Source organism: Mirounga angustirostris, unplaced genomic scaffold (genome assembly GCF_029215605.1).
Source record: "Mirounga angustirostris isolate CCGP_5_RB_7025 unplaced genomic scaffold, mMirAng1.0.hap1 SCAF_1, whole genome shotgun sequence".
Classification (NCBI taxonomy): Eukaryota; Metazoa; Chordata; class Mammalia; order Carnivora; family Phocidae; genus Mirounga; species Mirounga angustirostris.
In genome coordinates, this window is record NW_026991709.1 from 117,117,301 (window position 1) to 117,136,475 (window position 19,175).

At 40.9% G+C, this 19,175-nt stretch overlaps 1 protein-coding gene across 1 annotated transcript in view; it reads left to right on the top strand.

Moving 5' to 3' along the window:
• SLC9A9 (solute carrier family 9 member A9) overlaps window positions 1-19,175 on the top strand; it is a 559,615-nt gene that overhangs the window by 234,595 nt on the left and 305,845 nt on the right. Inside the window, exons 7-8 of the mRNA XM_064586786.1 lie at window positions 7,716-7,854; window positions 12,256-12,361. Coding sequence (XP_064442856.1) covers window positions 7,716-7,854; window positions 12,256-12,361 — 245 coding nt within the window. The remainder of the gene's footprint in view (window positions 1-7,715; window positions 7,855-12,255; window positions 12,362-19,175) is intronic.

The following is a 19,175-nucleotide window of genomic DNA, read 5'->3' on the forward strand; positions in this document are numbered from 1 at the left end:
TGGCCTTTGGCAGAACATAAGCCAGAATAATGGGCAGGCAGATGCCAGAATGAATTCCAATGTGTACACACAATTCTTGGCCCCATAAAAATCAATTCCTTATTCATAATTAAGCAACTTCTTGAGAAAGGGCAGGTTGGTACAGTTATTAAAAGATAAATAATAGATAAGGATCCACTTGTTTTATTTTTTATTTATTTACTTATTTTTTTTTTAAGGACCAAAAAATTTTAAACACAAAATAGTACTGTAATTAGTTTTCTTCTACTTTGTTTCTTACCTGTGACACTCAGGGCCAACTAAACAGAGGAGCTTTTACAAATTTTCATTGCCCCTCTGTGTTGTGTTTCTCCTTAAAAATGTATCTTTAAGAGCAGAAAGACAAAGAAATTCTAGATAGGAAGAAAAAGCTAGAAGCACCCTGATGTAAAGGTCACAAGCTGTGTCATCCTTTGGGCCTTTTCCTGTTTGCCAACTTGGGTTTAAGGAGCAAAGCTGCAAACAAAGGCTGATAAATGGCTCCACGCTAAAAAGAGCAGCAGCTTTCCCCAGCAGTTAAGGCCACACCTCCCAACTAGCTTAATTGGCAACAGAATTAGCCTCATTTCCTTCAACCTCCCCACCATCTTTTTTGCCTCAAATTGGTATATAAAAGGGGTGGGGAAGGATGGGGTCATCCTTGGAGAGACTACAGTGTTTGAGGTGTGAAGCTGTTCCCTCTGTCCATCGGGGTGCTTCCTCTATCCTAAGTCAAGAGGAAGGGACTCCACTGGAAGGAATCACCCAATAGGCTAAGGCTACCTGCAAGAAGAGGCCTTGCCAGCTCATTCCCCAGTGGAGAAAACTATGGAGGGGCTAAGGCCCTCTCAAAACAGAGTAAAGGAAGGAAGTTCTTGGATGTGGTTTCTTGGAGTGGGAGTACACAAGAACATGGGGACTGGCCTAGAGATCTCTAAAAGGAATCAGCTGGAATGGTCTGTGTCAGCAGGACCTGATAACTCCCTGGTTTGGTGTGTTTAGGAAGTGGCCAAGGTGAACCCACCTGGCACAGTGGTCCATGGCCCAATAAAGGGGATTGGAGGTCAAAAGAAGGATGAGAGCCACGACACTGCCCAAATGGCCCCAGATCCAAGCCATAGCAAAGGGCTGGAAATGTACATAGCTGGCAGGGCAGATAGAAGATTGAGTGGTCCCTGTGAGGGGATTCTCAGCAAAATACAGGTGCTACCATGTCAGCAGAGGTCTCTAAGAGAGGGATTGAGCAGGAACAAGCTTGGTCCCGCATCCCTCCTCTGTGCCTCCAACACCAGGGGACACTGGTACCCAGAAGTGTGTTAGAGGAACACCTCTTCTGCCTCTCCTCCCTTCCAAGTCATCCTGCCTGCTGCTCTAGAATATTCTGCAGGGCGAAGAAGAATCCCGCTTTGAAGATTTAGGTTTTAAGCTAGACTGTACCAAGTCTTAATAATGGAATTTGGCTAAGACATCATTAATGGAACTACCTACCCACACAAAGAAGGATTTGATGTAGTACAGCTGGAAGCAGTAATTGGGAAAAAAAATAAACTACTTCATATATATATCCCAACTAATCAGGAATTCTATAATAAACTGGTGTCAGCAGTTAGAAATTTTTTGCTAGGGATTAAAGATTTGGTAGAGAAAATGGTAGGTCCTTTTGTAGATCTTTGGCTGTAGTAGTCATTTTATCATTTTTTTCTTTAATGATTACATTAACAAATATTCTGAAAGGGAAATGATATGTTTGCTTAATATTTTCCTTTTGAAAGTTTTTGAGTGACAATGATTTCTTGTTAACAAAAGAATTGAGACTATACTGGGGCATTGGAGAAGCAGGTTGTCCCAGTCAGGCACCCAGGACAGAGAGTAGACTGTGGGAGCTGGGAGGGCCAATGAAAGAAGAGCTGCCCAGGAGCAGGATGTTGTTGAGTAGTTTAAGTGAGTAAGTGTGAGGCAAAATATTTTAGCAGTAGCAGTGAAAAATAACAAAGTGGATGGTGTTAGAAACCAGGTGATCTTGAGAAGGACTGTAAGAACCAGGAGAGAGAAGACTGGGTAGGATCCAAAATGGGAAGAAGGTCAGAGTCATGAGTCATGGAGGGGATGGCATTGGTGGCAGTAATGGTGGTACCATTTAGAGAACACTTTCCCTGCATTATATCATTTTCACTTCCAGCATAATTGCAATACCTTCTTCTCTTCCTCCTTTTCTTCTTCTTGCTCTCTCCTTCTTCTTCTTCATCACTAGTATTTATTGAGCATAGGTGTCATACACCATTCCACAAAAAACAATTTGTAAGATCAAATGGTCCCTGACACTCCATGACCCTAGACCAGGGACCAGTCCAGTCAGGTGTAAGAGAGATTGGTGATGACATCTCAGTTCTGTTTCAGTTGAGGTGCTGATTGGACATCTAGTTTGAGATACTTGTTTTAGAAGTAAACCAAACTGTTTGTTCAAAAGAGAGAGAAAGGAAGGAGGAGGAGCAGTGGGAAGAATGGGTTATTTGAAGAAGGATGATTTACTTAAATGCTCGTCTAATTCTTACTATGTTACAGGTGCCATTTCAAGTGCTTTATAAACATTAATTCATTGAATTCTTGTAGCAACTTATGTGATGGTTACTATTGTTATCATCCTCATTTTATAGGAACCTAACGTGCATATAAATTAAGTAACTTGCTCAAGGTCACACAGGCAGTAAGTGGCAGAACTGAGATTTGAACCCAGATCCCAGACTCAGACTCTATGCTCTCAATACTACCTAAGCTGCCAAGTGACTTCCCTGAAGGAACATCGTAAAGATTAAATAATGGGATGTTGAGAAACACCAGAGTTGCGATCCTGTCTGTGAATCTTAAATGGTACAGTGAGCAACATGATCCTTATTCATGTTGCTTTCATCAAAGGAATTGGGATATTTCATCCATTTCAAAATTTTTGAATAAAAGATGCTGCACACATTTATTTCTGAGAACAGATACAATATACTATCATCAAACTCGTTTTTGCTGAGTAATCTTTTCCTGAATAGAATGAATCAATAACCTGGACTTATTTCCAATTTATGAGATGAATATTTAAACACCACTATGTATTTCTGCTCATAGCACTTTCAAGGATATTGGTTTCATCTAACCCAAATATTCTTTCCAGAAATATGGGGATTGTAGATCTATCTTCACCAGCTTGTGTTATAAACAATGCCTCTTCAGAGTAGTGCCCCAGAGAACAAGCACCAGACAGGTTAGCAGAAAGTTTAATTCTTCTTCTTCTCCTCTCTCCCTTCCAATGTTTGCATACACGAATGGTCCAAGCATGTCCCTCAGTGCAGGGGAGGAAATATTTTCTTTTTAAGTCCAAAGGGCTGCAACTGCTGGAACAGCTATTTCTTCCTCTCTTGGGGTGAAGTTGGAAAGCTCTACATATGCTACCCAAACCCTTGTTTGTTTCCAGAAAGCACCCTCTGCAGCTGTTGCCCTACAATCCATAGGCTTAGTGTTGTAGCTGAAAACCAGAGCCCAAAGAGGTACCTCCTTCACCAGGATTTAGAGCCCAGAAGAACAGCTTCCTAAAATCCTGGCAGTCAGGAGAGCTGCAACCTGCCTGACTTTTCTTTACCTGCTCTCTTTACCTCACTCCTCACCTGAAGCCAGAGGGCTTTGCCTACAGAACATCCAGGAGGGGTGAGCCGCTTAACTAGGGGTGAAGCAACACAAGCTCAGTCTCCTTGCCTGTTCTTGTCCTGAGACAGATTCCTACCCAGACTGCCAAGGATGCTCCTTTCTTTGTGGATCCATGGAGTGAAGAGCTCTGCAATAAACAGAACAGATTTTAGCCTCACTTCAATGACCATGTCCTCCCAGGAGATCCTTCTGTTCCCATGCAAAAGTGACTAGTTCCTTGCCGCAACCTGGAAGCCTGGTATGCCAGGAGGAGAGCCACACCCCATCTCCGTGTAGTTGGAGCTGGGGCCTGGCTCAGCCACAGCACTCTGTTCTCTGTCATTGTGGGGCTTATGGAAGTTCTTAGCAGAATGATGATGATGGTGGTGATGATTGTCAGCATTCAGTGAGTGTTTATTTTTCATGCACATAATCAGTACTCAATGGGTGGCCCTAAAGTCTACAAGATAAATATACAGGTTTTAAATGTACCTCATATCCTCATGCATTTCTGGGAGATAAGTACTATTAATATTTCTATTTTACAGACTTTGAGACTGAGTCTGAGCATGATGAAATAACTTGCCCAAGGCCATAGAGCCAATAAGGGTCAGATCTCTGAAGCTCAAGTTGTCTCAAGTGTCACCTTCAGTTTGGGTTGATGAACTTAAAAGTACCCACAATGTAAATATATAAAGTCATTGCTTAATAAAGGAAATCTTAGAGATGATGATTCATTTCAAGCCTAGCTTTTGCAGACCTCCTTCTTTCCGGTATTTCTTCTTTCTTTCCTTTCTACTTTCCAGTCATCCTGCCTTTATTTCATTCATCTTTATTTGGCCTGCCACGTGCCAGGCACCAGTCTGTGTCCTGGTCATATGAAGAAGAACAAGACCCAGGCCAGGCCCAGCAAAGCTCAGGCCCAGGAGCCAGGCCTGAAAGCTGATTCCCATGAGAAGCCCCGAGTCTCGCAGTCTAGTGAGGTGGGGAAGAGGGTGCTGTGTCCCATACAGTGCAATCTGCTCTATCCTTGCACACAGGAAGGTGTTGCCCATGGTCTATCCAGGGATGAAATTAAAGGTTCATTTACAATCGGTGCAGCACTCAGCTATCCTGATTTGGGTTCCTGTTTTTCCTGTTTTCCTCCCAACAAGATCAATTTTTGAAGGAAGAAGCGAAAAATCTGCATTTTGAACTCCATAGCTCTATGATCTTAATTTCTCTGACCCTTAGTTTCTTTGTTTTATTTAAAAAAAAAAAAAAGAAGAAAGAAAAGGAGGGATAAAAATACCTGCCCTGTTTACCTGGCAGAAATGTTATAGGATCAAATGAAGTTATAATGCAGGCCTAAAGGGGACAAAATGATATGTAAATGTGAGGACTTTTATATATGTTTCACATGGAATTTAAAGCTGAGTGACGCCATCTACCTATCTCTACCTCCATAGGTACCCACATACATGGTCCCTGTGTTCCAGCCATAACTATATAGCTCTGCTTTGAAGTGTCCTCAACTCATCTGCCTTCTTCCCTTTGCTCACACTCTTTCTACTGCCTGAAGTACCCTCTTCCCATCACTGTCTGTTGACTTGCTTCCTTGCTCAAATGCCATCTCCTTTCATCTAAAGTAGTGACTCTTGCTCATTTGTACCACTAAATGTTACATATCTCTCAAAAAATCACACTTAACTCCATGACTGGAGCTAGTCGTCATCTACATCTCAGGCCCCTGTGCCTAGATACGCCTTGTATATGTTCAGTAAAATGTTTATTTACTCAAATTCTGCTTCTCTTCTCTATGTCCTTTCCTGCCTGCCCCCCAACACCCTACACTTAATGTACCACCAGACCCTTAGTGGGCATCCAGTGCATACATCCTAGGAAGCTTTAGGGGCAGCACATTCAAGAGACAAGTCTTCATAAGTCAAGGGAAGTTAAGCTTTCCCCTTAAGTTAAATCCAGCATCACAGGGAAGAAGTATATGAAGTTTGCCTGTACCCTACTGGGTGGGGATCAGAGCCCAGGAAGAGAATGACTCCCAGAATGCAGGCTGAGAATCAGGGCGGTTACCCAGATGATTGTAGGTGACACACAGATGAACTTTTCATCAAATGTAATAGTTACATAGTCTCATGGGTATTAAGAAGAAAGAAAATTAGCACATCAAACCCATGACTTCATAAATATTCTTTAATAAAAGCTCTTGCATTTGAATAAAAATGAGTTGATTTAAAGAAAAACATTACATTAATAATGGAAGTAACATTACATGTTGCTATGGCCAAATGATGTGATGATGGTACTCCAAGGTCAAGAAGTATAAGGACAGAGAAAATAATTTCTGGAGTGTGGAGGTGGAGATGGGGATGAAGAGGTACCTGTTCTATGGATCAGATCTATTGGTAGCCTCAGGAATTAACAGAATTATTCACAGAGCTGTGTTACTATGCAAAACTCTTTGTTTGGAAAAGCAGAATGCAAATAGAATGTTTTCTCATCACTATGTTCCTTCACTGGAATGAAGAAATGTGCTGGTGAATGTTAACTTACACATCAAGCTTTTCAGTGTTGGCCATCAAGTTTCCTAATGGCCGTGGGGTTATACACCCATTCTCAGGACTGTCAGATACAAAGGACCTAAATATGGGTTTGCTTTTCAATTTTTTTTTCTGCAAGACACAACACTTTACAAAGAGAAAACACTTCAAAGGCAATCCTTTTCTCGCATACATTTCAAGGGCTCCATTTGAGATCCACATTCATCTTCCTTATCCAATTACATGATCAAAGTAGAAGTGTTTGGCCTACTTTAGGGGTTTAAAGACATCCAGGGAAAAACTAAGAACATTTAAAACTACTTTTTTAAGCACACATCTTCCTGTAGAAAAACTGGAATCCCCCTTCCCAACCCCCTTAACTAGTCTCTAGATACAGAAAGTCAAATCAGAGTTAACATGCTCTAATCATCCAAACCATAAAAGATTCAGTTAGATCTCTGTAAAATCCAATCTAATCTCAAGTCAGTGTGTCTAGTGTACTTTTTGCTCTCTATACTGCTACAAAGTCCCTTCCAGAACCTATTACAAAACTCTTGATTTTCCTGATTAGTTTTAAAGGCCTCATAATTAAAAGAAAAACTATTTAAAAAAATGAAATGTTACTTCATTTATCTCCCCAAAGCTACTGGTTCTAGCACATCTGTTCATTTTAATGCTACAATATGGAGTTCATATTTCTTAAAATAGGACACACCTTGTCCTTCTGGGACTTGAGGCCCTGGTTAAAAAAAAAATAACAAATGTGGTGTCCTCAAAAATATTTAAGTGAACAGGCTGCCTATTGGTGGATTGATTTTTCTCTATGGAAATAAATCTGTTGGCAACCACCAGAATTGGGGTATAAAACATGACCTCGAGCAGCTGCTGCCATTTGTTTTGGTGGGAAAATGAGGGTTTTTGTCTCTCCCCAGGGGTTAATACTGTGATGCTCTAAGCATCCTCTGGGCTCTGTTTCTGAAGGGTTACACTGGAGAGGTGGAATGCTTTGTGGTTTATGACAAGATCACAGCAGAATATTTTGTGCATGCTGTGATTTGTATTGCCCATTTGTGCACAGGCCATAAAAGTGCACTTTTTATCAGGAGCATTTGTGAATATATAACAGCACTGAAGACATATGGCCACTTAATAATTCACAGTTATCTCTCTCCTCAGCAGATTCCTTATACACCTACCATGTTTTAATGCCTAGTTTGCTCAGAAACAATATTCTTTATGACCCTTCCAATATAAAAATGTTTACTGACTGGCAGCAATATATGGATACCATGGGATTGGGCTGTAAGGAAAGGGAAAGCTCTCTACTTTCTCTGCCTCTCCCTGTCCTCATCTGTTTCTCCTGACCTCTTCCAACCAGCGCCTAACCTCACAGGACAAGGTACCCTCCCCAGAAGTGGCTGCTAACTTCCGACTCCTGGTATTTGGGCTATAAGAAGTCACTGACCAACCTTCACCCTCTTTTCTTTCCAGTTCGATATCCATGTACAGCCCCAAGGAGAATCCAAATACATTTGATGCTGCAGCATTCTTCCAGTCCGTGGGGAATTTCCTGGGCATCTTCGCTGGCTCGTTTGCAATGGGGTCTGCGTACGCTGTTGTCACCGCGCTGATATCCTTTGAACGTGTGTGTGGAAAGCTGGGGACTACTGAGCGCTAGGCCTGGACTGTTTCTGAGGATGGACAACCTCCAGGCCGAGCAAGAAACAGCTAGACAGTCTAGTTCAAATATGATACAATGCCCCTGGAGCCATCTTTGTTCCCAATCTATGAGGCATAGATTGGTACCAGTGGCAGAGGGGACGAGGATCTTTTCTTGTCCAAGGCCTGTTCTAGCACTATCGATACTGTCTGATGCCAAGATTGCAACAGTCTTAAAAAACTGCCATGTAGGAAAATAGGGGGGCATGGGACATCAGGATTGGCTGTATTCGGGTCAAGAGGAAGAACTGAAGATCCAAGGTCAAGGACAAGACAGGATTGACTGGGAGTGATTAGCTGGGTATTCTCTTCTTCCTTTTCAAACTTCTTGCAATCACTAGCTCACAGGACTGGCCAAGCCAAAAAATCACTGTGGGTTTAAACAAACATCTTTAGCGATTTTACAGGAGGGGATGGGCAAGCAGGGTAGAAATGACATGTTTGCCATATCTGGACAGTTGTGTCATCTCATTCCCTCTTTTGCAGTAGTGCAGTGGGAGAATGGGCAGAGTTCCTAGAGAATTTGGGCCAGGGAATGAAGCTGGTCTAGTGAGCTGTTCAGTCAGAGCAGTTGGATGGGGCAAAAGTCAGTCAGAGTTGAGGAAGAAAGCCAGAAAACCAATGTTAAGTGTGAGGGCTCAATAGAGGCCATAAAAAGAGTCAGAACAAAGGATCAAGGACCAAAGACCTTGGGGAAAAGAGAAAGAAGAAGGGTGCAAGATGTGTCAGGGATCTAGCAAAGAAAGCAAAACGTTGGGGACTTTTTCATGGGGACTGACCCAGTGAATCTCTATTCACTGAGCGGCTGCTAAAACACTAGGTTCTACTAAGGGTTTCTAACATGAGTCGGAAGATGAATAAAATATGGACTCTGCCTTCAATTAGTAACAAACTTGGAAAGACAAGCTCTACAATAAGAGTTGTATAGAAGGTGGGTGCCAAAACCACAGCCAACTTATTAGGACTCTAAAAATTCAAATGTGGATGAGTCCATTGTTTCTGAAATAGTCTGATAGACTCTTGACCAGACTATAATTCTGAAAAATAATTTGAAAAGTAGTATTTACATGCAGAGAGGAATGTAGGCTTGGCCTGAAATATAGGTAGGATATAGACAAAGGCTATATGATTAGTGATTCAGGAGAAAACCAGCATTCATTGAAGTGTAAGGATGGGACTGAGAGGACCAGAAGTCTCGGTTTGGTGAGCAGTGGAAGATGAGGAGACACAGGTGGGTTGGACTCACCCTGTGGAATATCTTGGAGTGTAATTCAAAGGAATCTGAGCTTCTGTCTGTAGTCTGCAATTAGCTACCAAAGGTTTCTGCTCAGGAGAGTGACATACTGAAAGTCCTGTTTTTAAACAATAAATGAAGAACTGGTTCATAGGATGAGTCAGAAAAGGATTAGAATCAAGAGAAACTGTGATGATGAACTGTGAAAGAAATATCAAGAAGGAGTCTAATGTTTAGAAGAATCTCTAGGACTAGAATAGGATTAGAAGAGGAGAGACTCAAAGACCACTCCAGAATTTTGTCCTGGAAACCCTAGAGAATGTCAACTCCTTTGACAAAGAAATAAAGTAATTCAGAAAAGGTAGGGCTGATCTCTAATAAAAATAACGATTAATAATCTAATGATTAATATCAGTACTTACAATACACAGGCCTCTATTTGTTTTACACGCTATACTTCATTCACCCTCACAATGACCATATCACAAAGATATTATTTTTGTTGGATACTGAAGCTTAGAAAGGGTAGGGTATTACCCAGCATCATATAGCTTGTAAGTATTAAAGCCAAAATTCAAACCCAGAGATTGAAACCAAGAGACAGACCATACTTTTGATCACTGATCCCTATTGCCTCTTGATTATTAAGTGGAATTATGATGGAAGCCACACGTTGTTTTGCATAAGTAATGGTAATGATGATAGAAACATTTCGCATGTGCCACGGCCTTTGTATGTATCTCCTCATTTGAATCAACCCTGTAAGATAAGCTATTATTATCCTCACTCTACACACGAGGAAACTGAGGCTCAAGGAGGTTAAATAGCTACTCTGGGTCACATATTAGTAATAGCCAACACAATTATTATTACTGTAACATTCGTTGAGAACTTTACCAGCCATTGTCATTAGCATTGTCAGCCATTGTCATTAGCATTTTGCTAATGGGTTTTCTCATATAGCTTTTATAAAAACACTGGGAGGAAGATACTGTTATTATCTCAATTTTACAGCTAAAGAAACTGACACATAAAGGTTAAACAACTTGTCTAAAGCCATAGAGCTGAGACATTTCAGGGCTGGGATTTAAATCCACACTTTCTGGCTCCAGAGCCTGCACTAGGTGAAAAAACTGAAATTGGAACTCTTTTCCGCTTCACATGAAGGGAAGGTATGGACACATAAGTAAACAAGTTGGCAAGGAAAGGGAAAAAATTCCTGGAGATTAGAAGTCTGCCATGGGATTGGATCAGATCTGGAAAAAAATGGTGGAGAGAGAGAGAAGAGACAGCGGCTCAGTCTCAGGGGGAGGATCTGTCATACAGCACCTGATGGCCTTGCCTCTCCCAAACTCAGGCTGCAATGAGACAGGTGCACAGTCATTCCCTCCACCATGATGAGCCTTGATACCTTGTCCATAATGAGGTGATGCTCCTCAGGGTATAGGCCCCTGGGCTCTAGGCAAGCTTGGGTCTTGACCCAGAACTAAACTGCTTTCTGGCGAAGGTTGAAAGAGACAAATGTCCTATGTCCACTTGATATCCTGTTACTCAAAGTGGTCTAAGCCTTCTCCACAACAAAGTAGAAGAGGGGATTCAGAGGAACAGACCCCACTAAAAACAAAAAGCCTGCCCTCCAAGTAATAAGAGGGAATGCTGAAAGGGTCAAAGGGCATCCTGTGTTTTCTTCCAGATAAAGAATTGTTTCCAGACGCTTACTGAATCTACATCTGGGAAAGATGTATCACAAAACAAATTAATTTAAGTCACACTGATAGAAAAACATATATATTCCTTGTTGCATATCTGGCACTCTTTTGAGTGCTTAACGCATAATAACTGGTTTATATACCTAGGAGGTAGGTTACATGATTTTCTTCACTTTCAGACAGGGAAGCCAAGGCACAAAGTGGTCAGGGGACACGTTGAAGCTGATACATTGAAGTAGAGTTGGCTTCCAGGGGCTATATTCCCAACTATGATATCATTCTGCCTCTTCTTGGCATTTTGTGCTTTCTATAATTTTGCAAAACATTTAAAACATACTCCATCTCATTTTACTCTCCACACTTGAGAGAGTAGGTATTATTCTCATTGACAATTCACATAGGATAGAAATGAGGCTCAGAGAGGTTGATATATTGCTCAGAAATCACACAGCCAGTGACTAGCAGAGCCAAGACTCAGACCTTGATCTTCCACTCCAGGGGTCATGCTTTTTGCTTCCCTGCCCTACTGCTAAACATCCACATTAAGTAGAATCTCTTTAGATTTTGTCCTGAAGCATAAAAATGCAACATAACATCTCCTTACTTGTCAGGGCATTTTTTTGCCTGAGTGTGGGCACAGTTGCAATGTAACCCTTTTCCATCCATCACAAATTCCTAATCATCTTCCCATAACCCATGCTCTGCATGATTTGGATCACTCTGCCCTTGCTCTATGTGCAATTTATAGGCTACTGACCAAGTGTCATCCCAGCCAAAATGAACCATTGCCTGCCAAAGGGCTGCTTGCCTGACCTAGAAATAATACACCTTTTCCTCTATCCTACTTCTACTAAGATGGCATGGGTAACTTCCCTACCACTGAACATGAATGTTCCTCCTGATCCAACTCCCATCCCCGAGAGAGGAGTCTTTAAGGTGATCTGTCCACAGACTACCGCTCCCCAGGGAGCAGTGGCCTCCTTGGGTGCTGACGCACTTGCTTCCTTATCCAGGGCTTTGTTTTCCCTGATCTGCTGCCCTCCCCTGAGGGGCACGCCCCAAGGGCCAAGGCCAAATTCAAGAGCTTTTGGACCCACAGGTAGCTGATTTTATCTTCTTCCTCAGTAAGACACCTTTTTAGAAATGCGAACACAGGTTTGCCTTCTTACTGGAGCGTTCAGCTCCCCACGAAGCGTGGAACGCACGCTGGCCTTCCAAGCCGGCCCAGTGAGAAGCAAGGCCTCCCACTCAGCGCTGCAGATGAGTTCTCTTACTCCGAAACGATCTCAACCAGATTTCGTTTTCCTCAGCCAAGGAGGAGATGTAGCTGTACCGGCCTTTGCTGTTTCCCTTAACATGTCTTTGTCACTTGACCAAATTTACCAAACTCTGTGAGTTCCCTCTGCTGGAAACCGGCCTGTTTTTCCTCCTGTCTTGGAGCGCCTTCCTGTCTGCGGAGGCTGCCGGCCTGACAGGTCAGTGCTGCGTTTGCTGGGCGCACGCGGGGGTGCGGGCCGCGTGGGCGCTCCCGGAAGGACCCCTCCCGGACCCCGCGGGTCTTTCTGAATCAGCCTTTCCTGGGTACCCCGAGGAGAAGAGAGGGGGAAAAAAAAAAAATCCCTCATCCGTTTTGTACGCAACCGCTTAACGGAAAGTCTCCAAAATGGCATTTCCTCTTCTCTCCTTGTTGGTCAGGAGGGGATGTTAAAATCAACAAATGGCTGATTTATAGAGGTGACGGATGACTTTACGAATGGAAGTCTACTCCGAGTGCGAAGGGACGCGCAGCTGCTTTGCAGAAAAGGGTGGTGGTTTTCCGTTGGCCGCTGATGGCAAGCCCGTTGGAAGCCTCTCTGGGGTGTGCACATTTCCACACACATCAGTGTTGAGAACGCTTGCATACAGAAAACAAAGAGCTAATGTGGCGGCGCTACAGTCTAATATCTCTTACCATAGAAAGTCTATATATAAAACCTCTGTGGTGGAGCAGTTAATAGAGAAAGGGGCTGTCCCTAATGTCCCGAGGGCCACGGATTCTGTGATCTGGATTCAGCGATTAGATTGCCTTTCTGCAACAGCAAGGATTTGCGCTTGGATAGCTGCACCCATTGGGTGCTTTTCCGTGTAGAAGAATCACTGTGGCTCTGAGCAAAGTGTCAACGTCGTTTCTCTCCTTTGGCCTAGTTCCCCGCTTCTCCCAGGTTTCAATCCTGGATCCCTTGCTGTTGGCTACTGTCATCTTAATTGACATTCAGGTGGTGAGACTCGCCTCTCCTGCCCCCCAAGTATTAGCTGGTAACAAGGTATGCCTCTCTGGGTATTTGCATGTTGTTAGGTGGTACTTTAAATCTGAATAATAATAATAGAAGCTGACATATATTGAAGGTGTACCATGAGCCAAGTGCTGGCTAAACGCCTTTCATGGACGTTCTTATTAATTCACAGAAAGACTCAAAGTTAGGGCCTACACCCAGGTTACTCAGCCAACAGTAAGTGGTGGAGCTGGGATTTAAGAGTGGGAGATCTGATTCCAGAGCTGGGCTCTTGAGGACCAAGCATTGCTGCCTTGAATGAAACTGTCTGTGGACTATCAGACAAGCCCTCATGAGGAGGAAGATATTTGGGGTCTCATGAGCCTGCCTGGCCCACTTGCTCATAGACTGGTTTGGGCTCTCCTGTGAAAAGCATGGCACGTCTTTCTTGTAATGATAACCTGTCCTACTGATGAGTCACAGGGGTCAAGCTATTCCCAAAGGCTTTGAAGGCATCTGTTGCTGATGCAGAAAGCCATACTATATCAAGGCTACATTACCGGAGTCCACGCTTAGGGGCCCTTGTATCTAAATCATTGCAACACAATGTCTGTTATGTTAGTCCCTTCTCTTGTTATTAGGGAGGTTGCTGAAGAGCTTATTCATTCCAGAGAAAAAGAACAATAGTGTCCCTTACACGAAATAATGAAGGTAAAAAAATGATATCAGCCATTCAAAATAATTCTGGCTTCCTTTCCTCCAGATTCTATGCCCTTTTCAGCACTCAACATTTGTAAAATAATGTAAGTAATGTTAACAATAAGAATACATATTTGACCTTGTAGAAAGGTAAAGAAGTATCTCAATTCACCTGATATATTTTAGTCTACCTTTGAACATTGTAATAAACACACACACACACGCACACACACACACACATAAACATACCCCAATACCTAAAAATTGTTTATTTTTATGTGTGAAAATTGTCTTTCTATTTCCTGGTCCATTTCAGCAAGATCTTGTTTTATTAAATAGTTAAAGGTTACAGTCCATGTATAAATTGCTAGTTTATCTGTACCTTGCTCTTTTGCCACCCTTTACAACCTGATATCCTTATTGGATGTCACGCAGACCCCCTCTAGGGAGCAAGCATCATGGGATAGGTGAATGTAGATGTGGACCTCAATAGCAGAAACACCCAAAAGTCCATGGCTGCACCCAGGGGCACGCTCACTCCAGAGCAGTACTTCAGATTAAGCAATGTGCCCATTAGGCATTTGATACAAACCAAACTCTAGGTGTAAGCATTTTCTACTGCCAATACCAAGCCTGCTTAGTTCAAATTACTTATGTGTTTATTTGTTTGTTTGTTTATTATTTAATCTTTGCCTATTTCCAAATTGGATTTGAGACAACTCATAACATGAGCCATGCGTATCATGGGACCATTTAGTTGAGAGTAAATACTCAAGTGCTTTGGGATAGAGTTTTTCTGCAAAATTAGACAGCTGTTCGTTGCTGTGGTTTGGCAATAAATATAGCTCTGAGCTTTCTGGCAGCCAAAGCCAAAAGGGAAACATGATGAGTTATATAGGAATAATATAGCACTATAGAAGGAAATCATACTTATTTATAAAAATGGGCAAACTTCTTTTCTGGTACTAAAATTTTAGGGGAATTTATCACACGTATCCTTGTATAAGGGACCTTTGGACACTGTAGTGGGCAATATATTTAATAATAGTCTTAGGGAAGATGGAGATACGCTCTTCATGAAGTCATCTCCCATATCAACCTTCAATGAAATCTGAGGGAGTGGCACCAAATGATAATTACTTACAGGTATTTCTGGTAATTATAAAATCATTTTCGTTCTAATCCACAACTAAACTAGATATTGCAAAGCTAAAATCTAGAAAACTTCTTAAAAAGTGCTTAACAAATGGCAATGAATATAAAGAACTAAGTGGAATAAGCTATTAAACAGTTTATGAGTAACTATGGAGGTAACCAGCAATCATGGAGCCTGTCTGGGTTTCATGAACAACGCATCATGTAGGTCCTAAGGATGGTGTGTGCATGCATTCTTTTCTCAGCAGAATTCCCCTAGCCCTGACATTTCAAAGTGGTGCTCAAGGATGCCCACCAAGTGAGCAGGGCTCTAGGCTTCCCACCCCTACACTATCCCTTTGATTGGTTCCATGAATTGGGTTTTCACATAAGATTTCATTTGAAAAAGGGATTTCTGTTGCTTTAAACAAAGTACATCTGTTTTTAGAAACATATTTTTTTTATTTTTTCTTACTACCAAAGTAATGCATAAACATTACAGAAAATTTAGGAAGTGTAAGTTCACAGAAAGAAATAAAATTAGAATTACCTGTTTTCTTACTACCTATTAATAACTATTGTTAATATTTGTCTGAGTACATCTGATGATATGCATATACATACACTTAATTAAATATATACATGCATATATGAATGTAATTATACTTTTAAAATTTTAAGTAACTTGCTTTTTTCACTCAAGAATTTATAGTGACTGTTTTTCATGACATTATTATTCTGTATTATTTAATGGGTGCCTAATATGATATCATATCAACTTGCCATAATTTATTCCACCCTCCCTCTGATTGTTTATAGTTCTCAATATTATTAATATGATTACAATGGTAATCCTTATAGACTGATGTTTGAATTTCTATTGCTGGGTTAATAAGAAGGCTAACATTTTAATGTCTTGGAAAATTCACCCAAATTATCCTCCAGAAAATTTGTAACCGTTTATACTTCCACAAACAATGAAAGAGAGCTCATTTACTCACATCTTTACCACCCTAAATCTTACTCATCCCTGCTAATATGATAATCAATTTCCATTTCATTGTGATTTATATTTTTTATATTTGTACTGAGGAAAGCATTTTAGTCACATGTCATTGGCAATTTATATTTCTCCTTTGGTGAACTACCTGTCTCTGCCCTTAGTCCTTTTTCCTACTGAGATGCTTACATTTGTCACTTTGAATTTTAGGAGCTTTTTATTTATTTAAAAAAATTAACCCTTTGACTGTCATGTAAGCTATAAATATTCTCCAATTTGTGATTTTATCTCTTAAATATGTTATATTTTGTTGGTTTAGTAAGGGAAAGGGATAGTATGGACATTTTCAACTTCATGCGGTTAATTTTATCTCCAGCTTAGAAAGCCCAAGATTTTATTAATTTTTTCATAGGAAACCTAAGTGTTTATCAATGATAATGCATACTTTCTTTTAGTAGTTTTGTTTTTGCATTGGAATCCAACTGGAATTTGTTTTGATATGTAGTACAGGATATAGCAAGGATTTATCTTCCTTGTCCTAACACCCTTCAGCCATAACCTATGTATTTATAATATAATGCCCATGTCTGTAGATACATATATGTGTATGTATGTTCTGGGTTTTCTATTGTACCACTGAAATTTTGGTCTTCACTGTTTTAATCTGATTTCAGCTTTATTGTTCATTTTAAAATCTAGTAGATCAATCCCTCACCCTCCCTTCCCCATTTTCAAGAACTTCTTTGCTATACTCACATATTTATTGTTCCAGATGGACTTGAAAATAACTTTGTTAGGTTTTAAGCAGAAAATAACTGAGATTATGATTGCAGTTGCATTAAATATTTAGACTAATTTGAGAAGTGGTGTTTTTACAATGTTGAGTCTTCCCACCCAGAAATATGTTATGTCTCTCCATTTATTCAAGTCATCTTTTATGGCCCTTAGTAAATTTTTATAGTTGTCTTCACATTCAATCTACAAATTTCATGTTAAGTACTTCTTAAACTATTTTATATTTGAGGGTATTATGATGAATCAAAACTTCTTCCATTATAGTTTCCACCTGGCTTCTGTTTGTTTACATGCACCTAGACTTCACTAGGCTATTGGATTTACTCTCTGTAGTTTTGAAACCTTGAGCTAGAACTGATGTGTAGAATTAGGATTGATCGGCTGAAGTTGCATCAGACTATCAGGTCTGCCAAAGCTATGTCAGCACCAGAAGTATGGCTGAAGCATTCTGGGCACTCACTGTCTTTTGAGCAATGGAATGAATGATTTTAGCTCAACAAGAGGAAAAATTTCCAAAATCTGATTAACAGACTGCTTTATAAGATAATGAGTGCCTTATGCCTGAGAATATACTGAAAGATTGCATTTGTCCATTGGTCAGGATATTCCAGGGCAGATTCATACATCAACGAAAGAATATACTATAAATTACATCAATCTGCAATTTCATTTCCCTAATTATTAGGTTAAAATAGAGACATGTAGGGGCACCTGGGTGGCTCAGTCGGTTAAGCGACTGCCTTCGGCTCAGGTCATGATCCCAGGGTCCTGGGATTGAGTCCCGCATCGGGCTCCCTGCTCTATGGGGAGCCTGCTTCTCCCTCTCCCACTCCCCCTGCTTGTGTTCCCTCTCTCGCTGTGTCTCTCTCTGTCAAATAAATAAATAAAATCTTAAAAAAAAGAAAATAGAGACATGTAGACCTGAGGAAACAAGAGCCTAGCTGAGAGGAATATAGTAGACATATGTTGATTTGGGCTACCCAGCACCCATTCTCTTTTTCACTGGTAATAGCATCCTGATGTTGCTTAGGGAACTATTCCTCCTCCATCAGATACCATCTTGTTGATCAAGGTGTCTCATCCTCCCCTGCCAAAGAGAATAGGGACATCAAAAGTGAGGTCAATCAGACAGTCTTCCCTTAGGATGTGATCATTTAGGAGGGAGATAGAAGGATGTATGACTGTTTTGGCACCTGTTCTTTCCAACAGCAAAGCCCTGTTGAAACCCCCTATTTATTCCTGACACAGATTCCTGGGGCTGCCTTTGTGCATGTTTTCTGAGAGCTATCACTCTTCCCTCCAGTAAATTCTTTTCTGATTACAGTAGCCAGAATCAGTGTTTATTGCTTGCGAACAAAGAAGCCTAAATGGTACAAGGGAAGGAATAATCCATGATGGATTTCCACAAAAGAAACTGCATAACTTGGTGACAGATCAGAAGGGAAAGAGGCTCAAAGACAGTGCAGCCTCTAGACTAGGACACCTCTTATGCCAGATGCACAGTGATAGGCAAACAAAAGGCTCAAGCTTTTAAAGACAGTTTGCACAGTGTTCATTATCATTTTCAATTCAGCTTCTTATAAGATTCATTATGAACACTTCGGGGGGGGGGCTTGCTCATTACCGCATCTTCTGCTTTCACTCTCAGTTTTACTAATTTGATGATGATCATTTGATTTATTTTGATTATCTTTCACTTCAAGGGCCACATTTGCAGCCGCCTCATCTCAGTCACTTGGAAGTTGCACCTGCAAATGTTCAATGGTCACATAGAAGAACTTAGTTTTATGGAAACAAGTGGCTTTTAGACATGCAAATGAAGGTTGGCATTTCTATTACCCAGAAGTTTGATTCTCTGCTGTTGGAAATATACAAGTGCAGTTTGAGAAAACTTTTATTTGGGAAGACTGGGCAGAATGTCAAATGCAAGTGAGAAGTCTTTCTAGAGGATGAGAGTGTATAGATAGAAATGGACTTTAGGAAGTTCTTACAAGCCAGGAGAGCATAGAAAGAGAATGTATATGGATGTGTCTGCCCTACTTAAAAAATCAGCCACTTTAGGGATATGTCTCTAGTTTCTGGCTCTTTGGCTCACTGGCTGAGGGATTGGCATAAGTCATCCTAGCAATTGGTATCTCAATTTTCTTTACTGCTAAGGTAAAAGGATTTTATTATTTTGTAATGGAAGGACATTGTATATGTTCAAAATGTGGCTTTTGAGTAACTATATGACCCCAAGGTATTCTCTCTCTGAGGTACCTGCTACACATGCGTACCTAATTTCTGATCAGGGAGAATTTTTCTTGTGCAGAGTTCTATTTTCTAAAAGTCACTGGGTTACTGAGCCATAATTTTAAATTGAATATTGAAAATAATTCAGCAGTATTATTTATAGCATAATCTCTAATG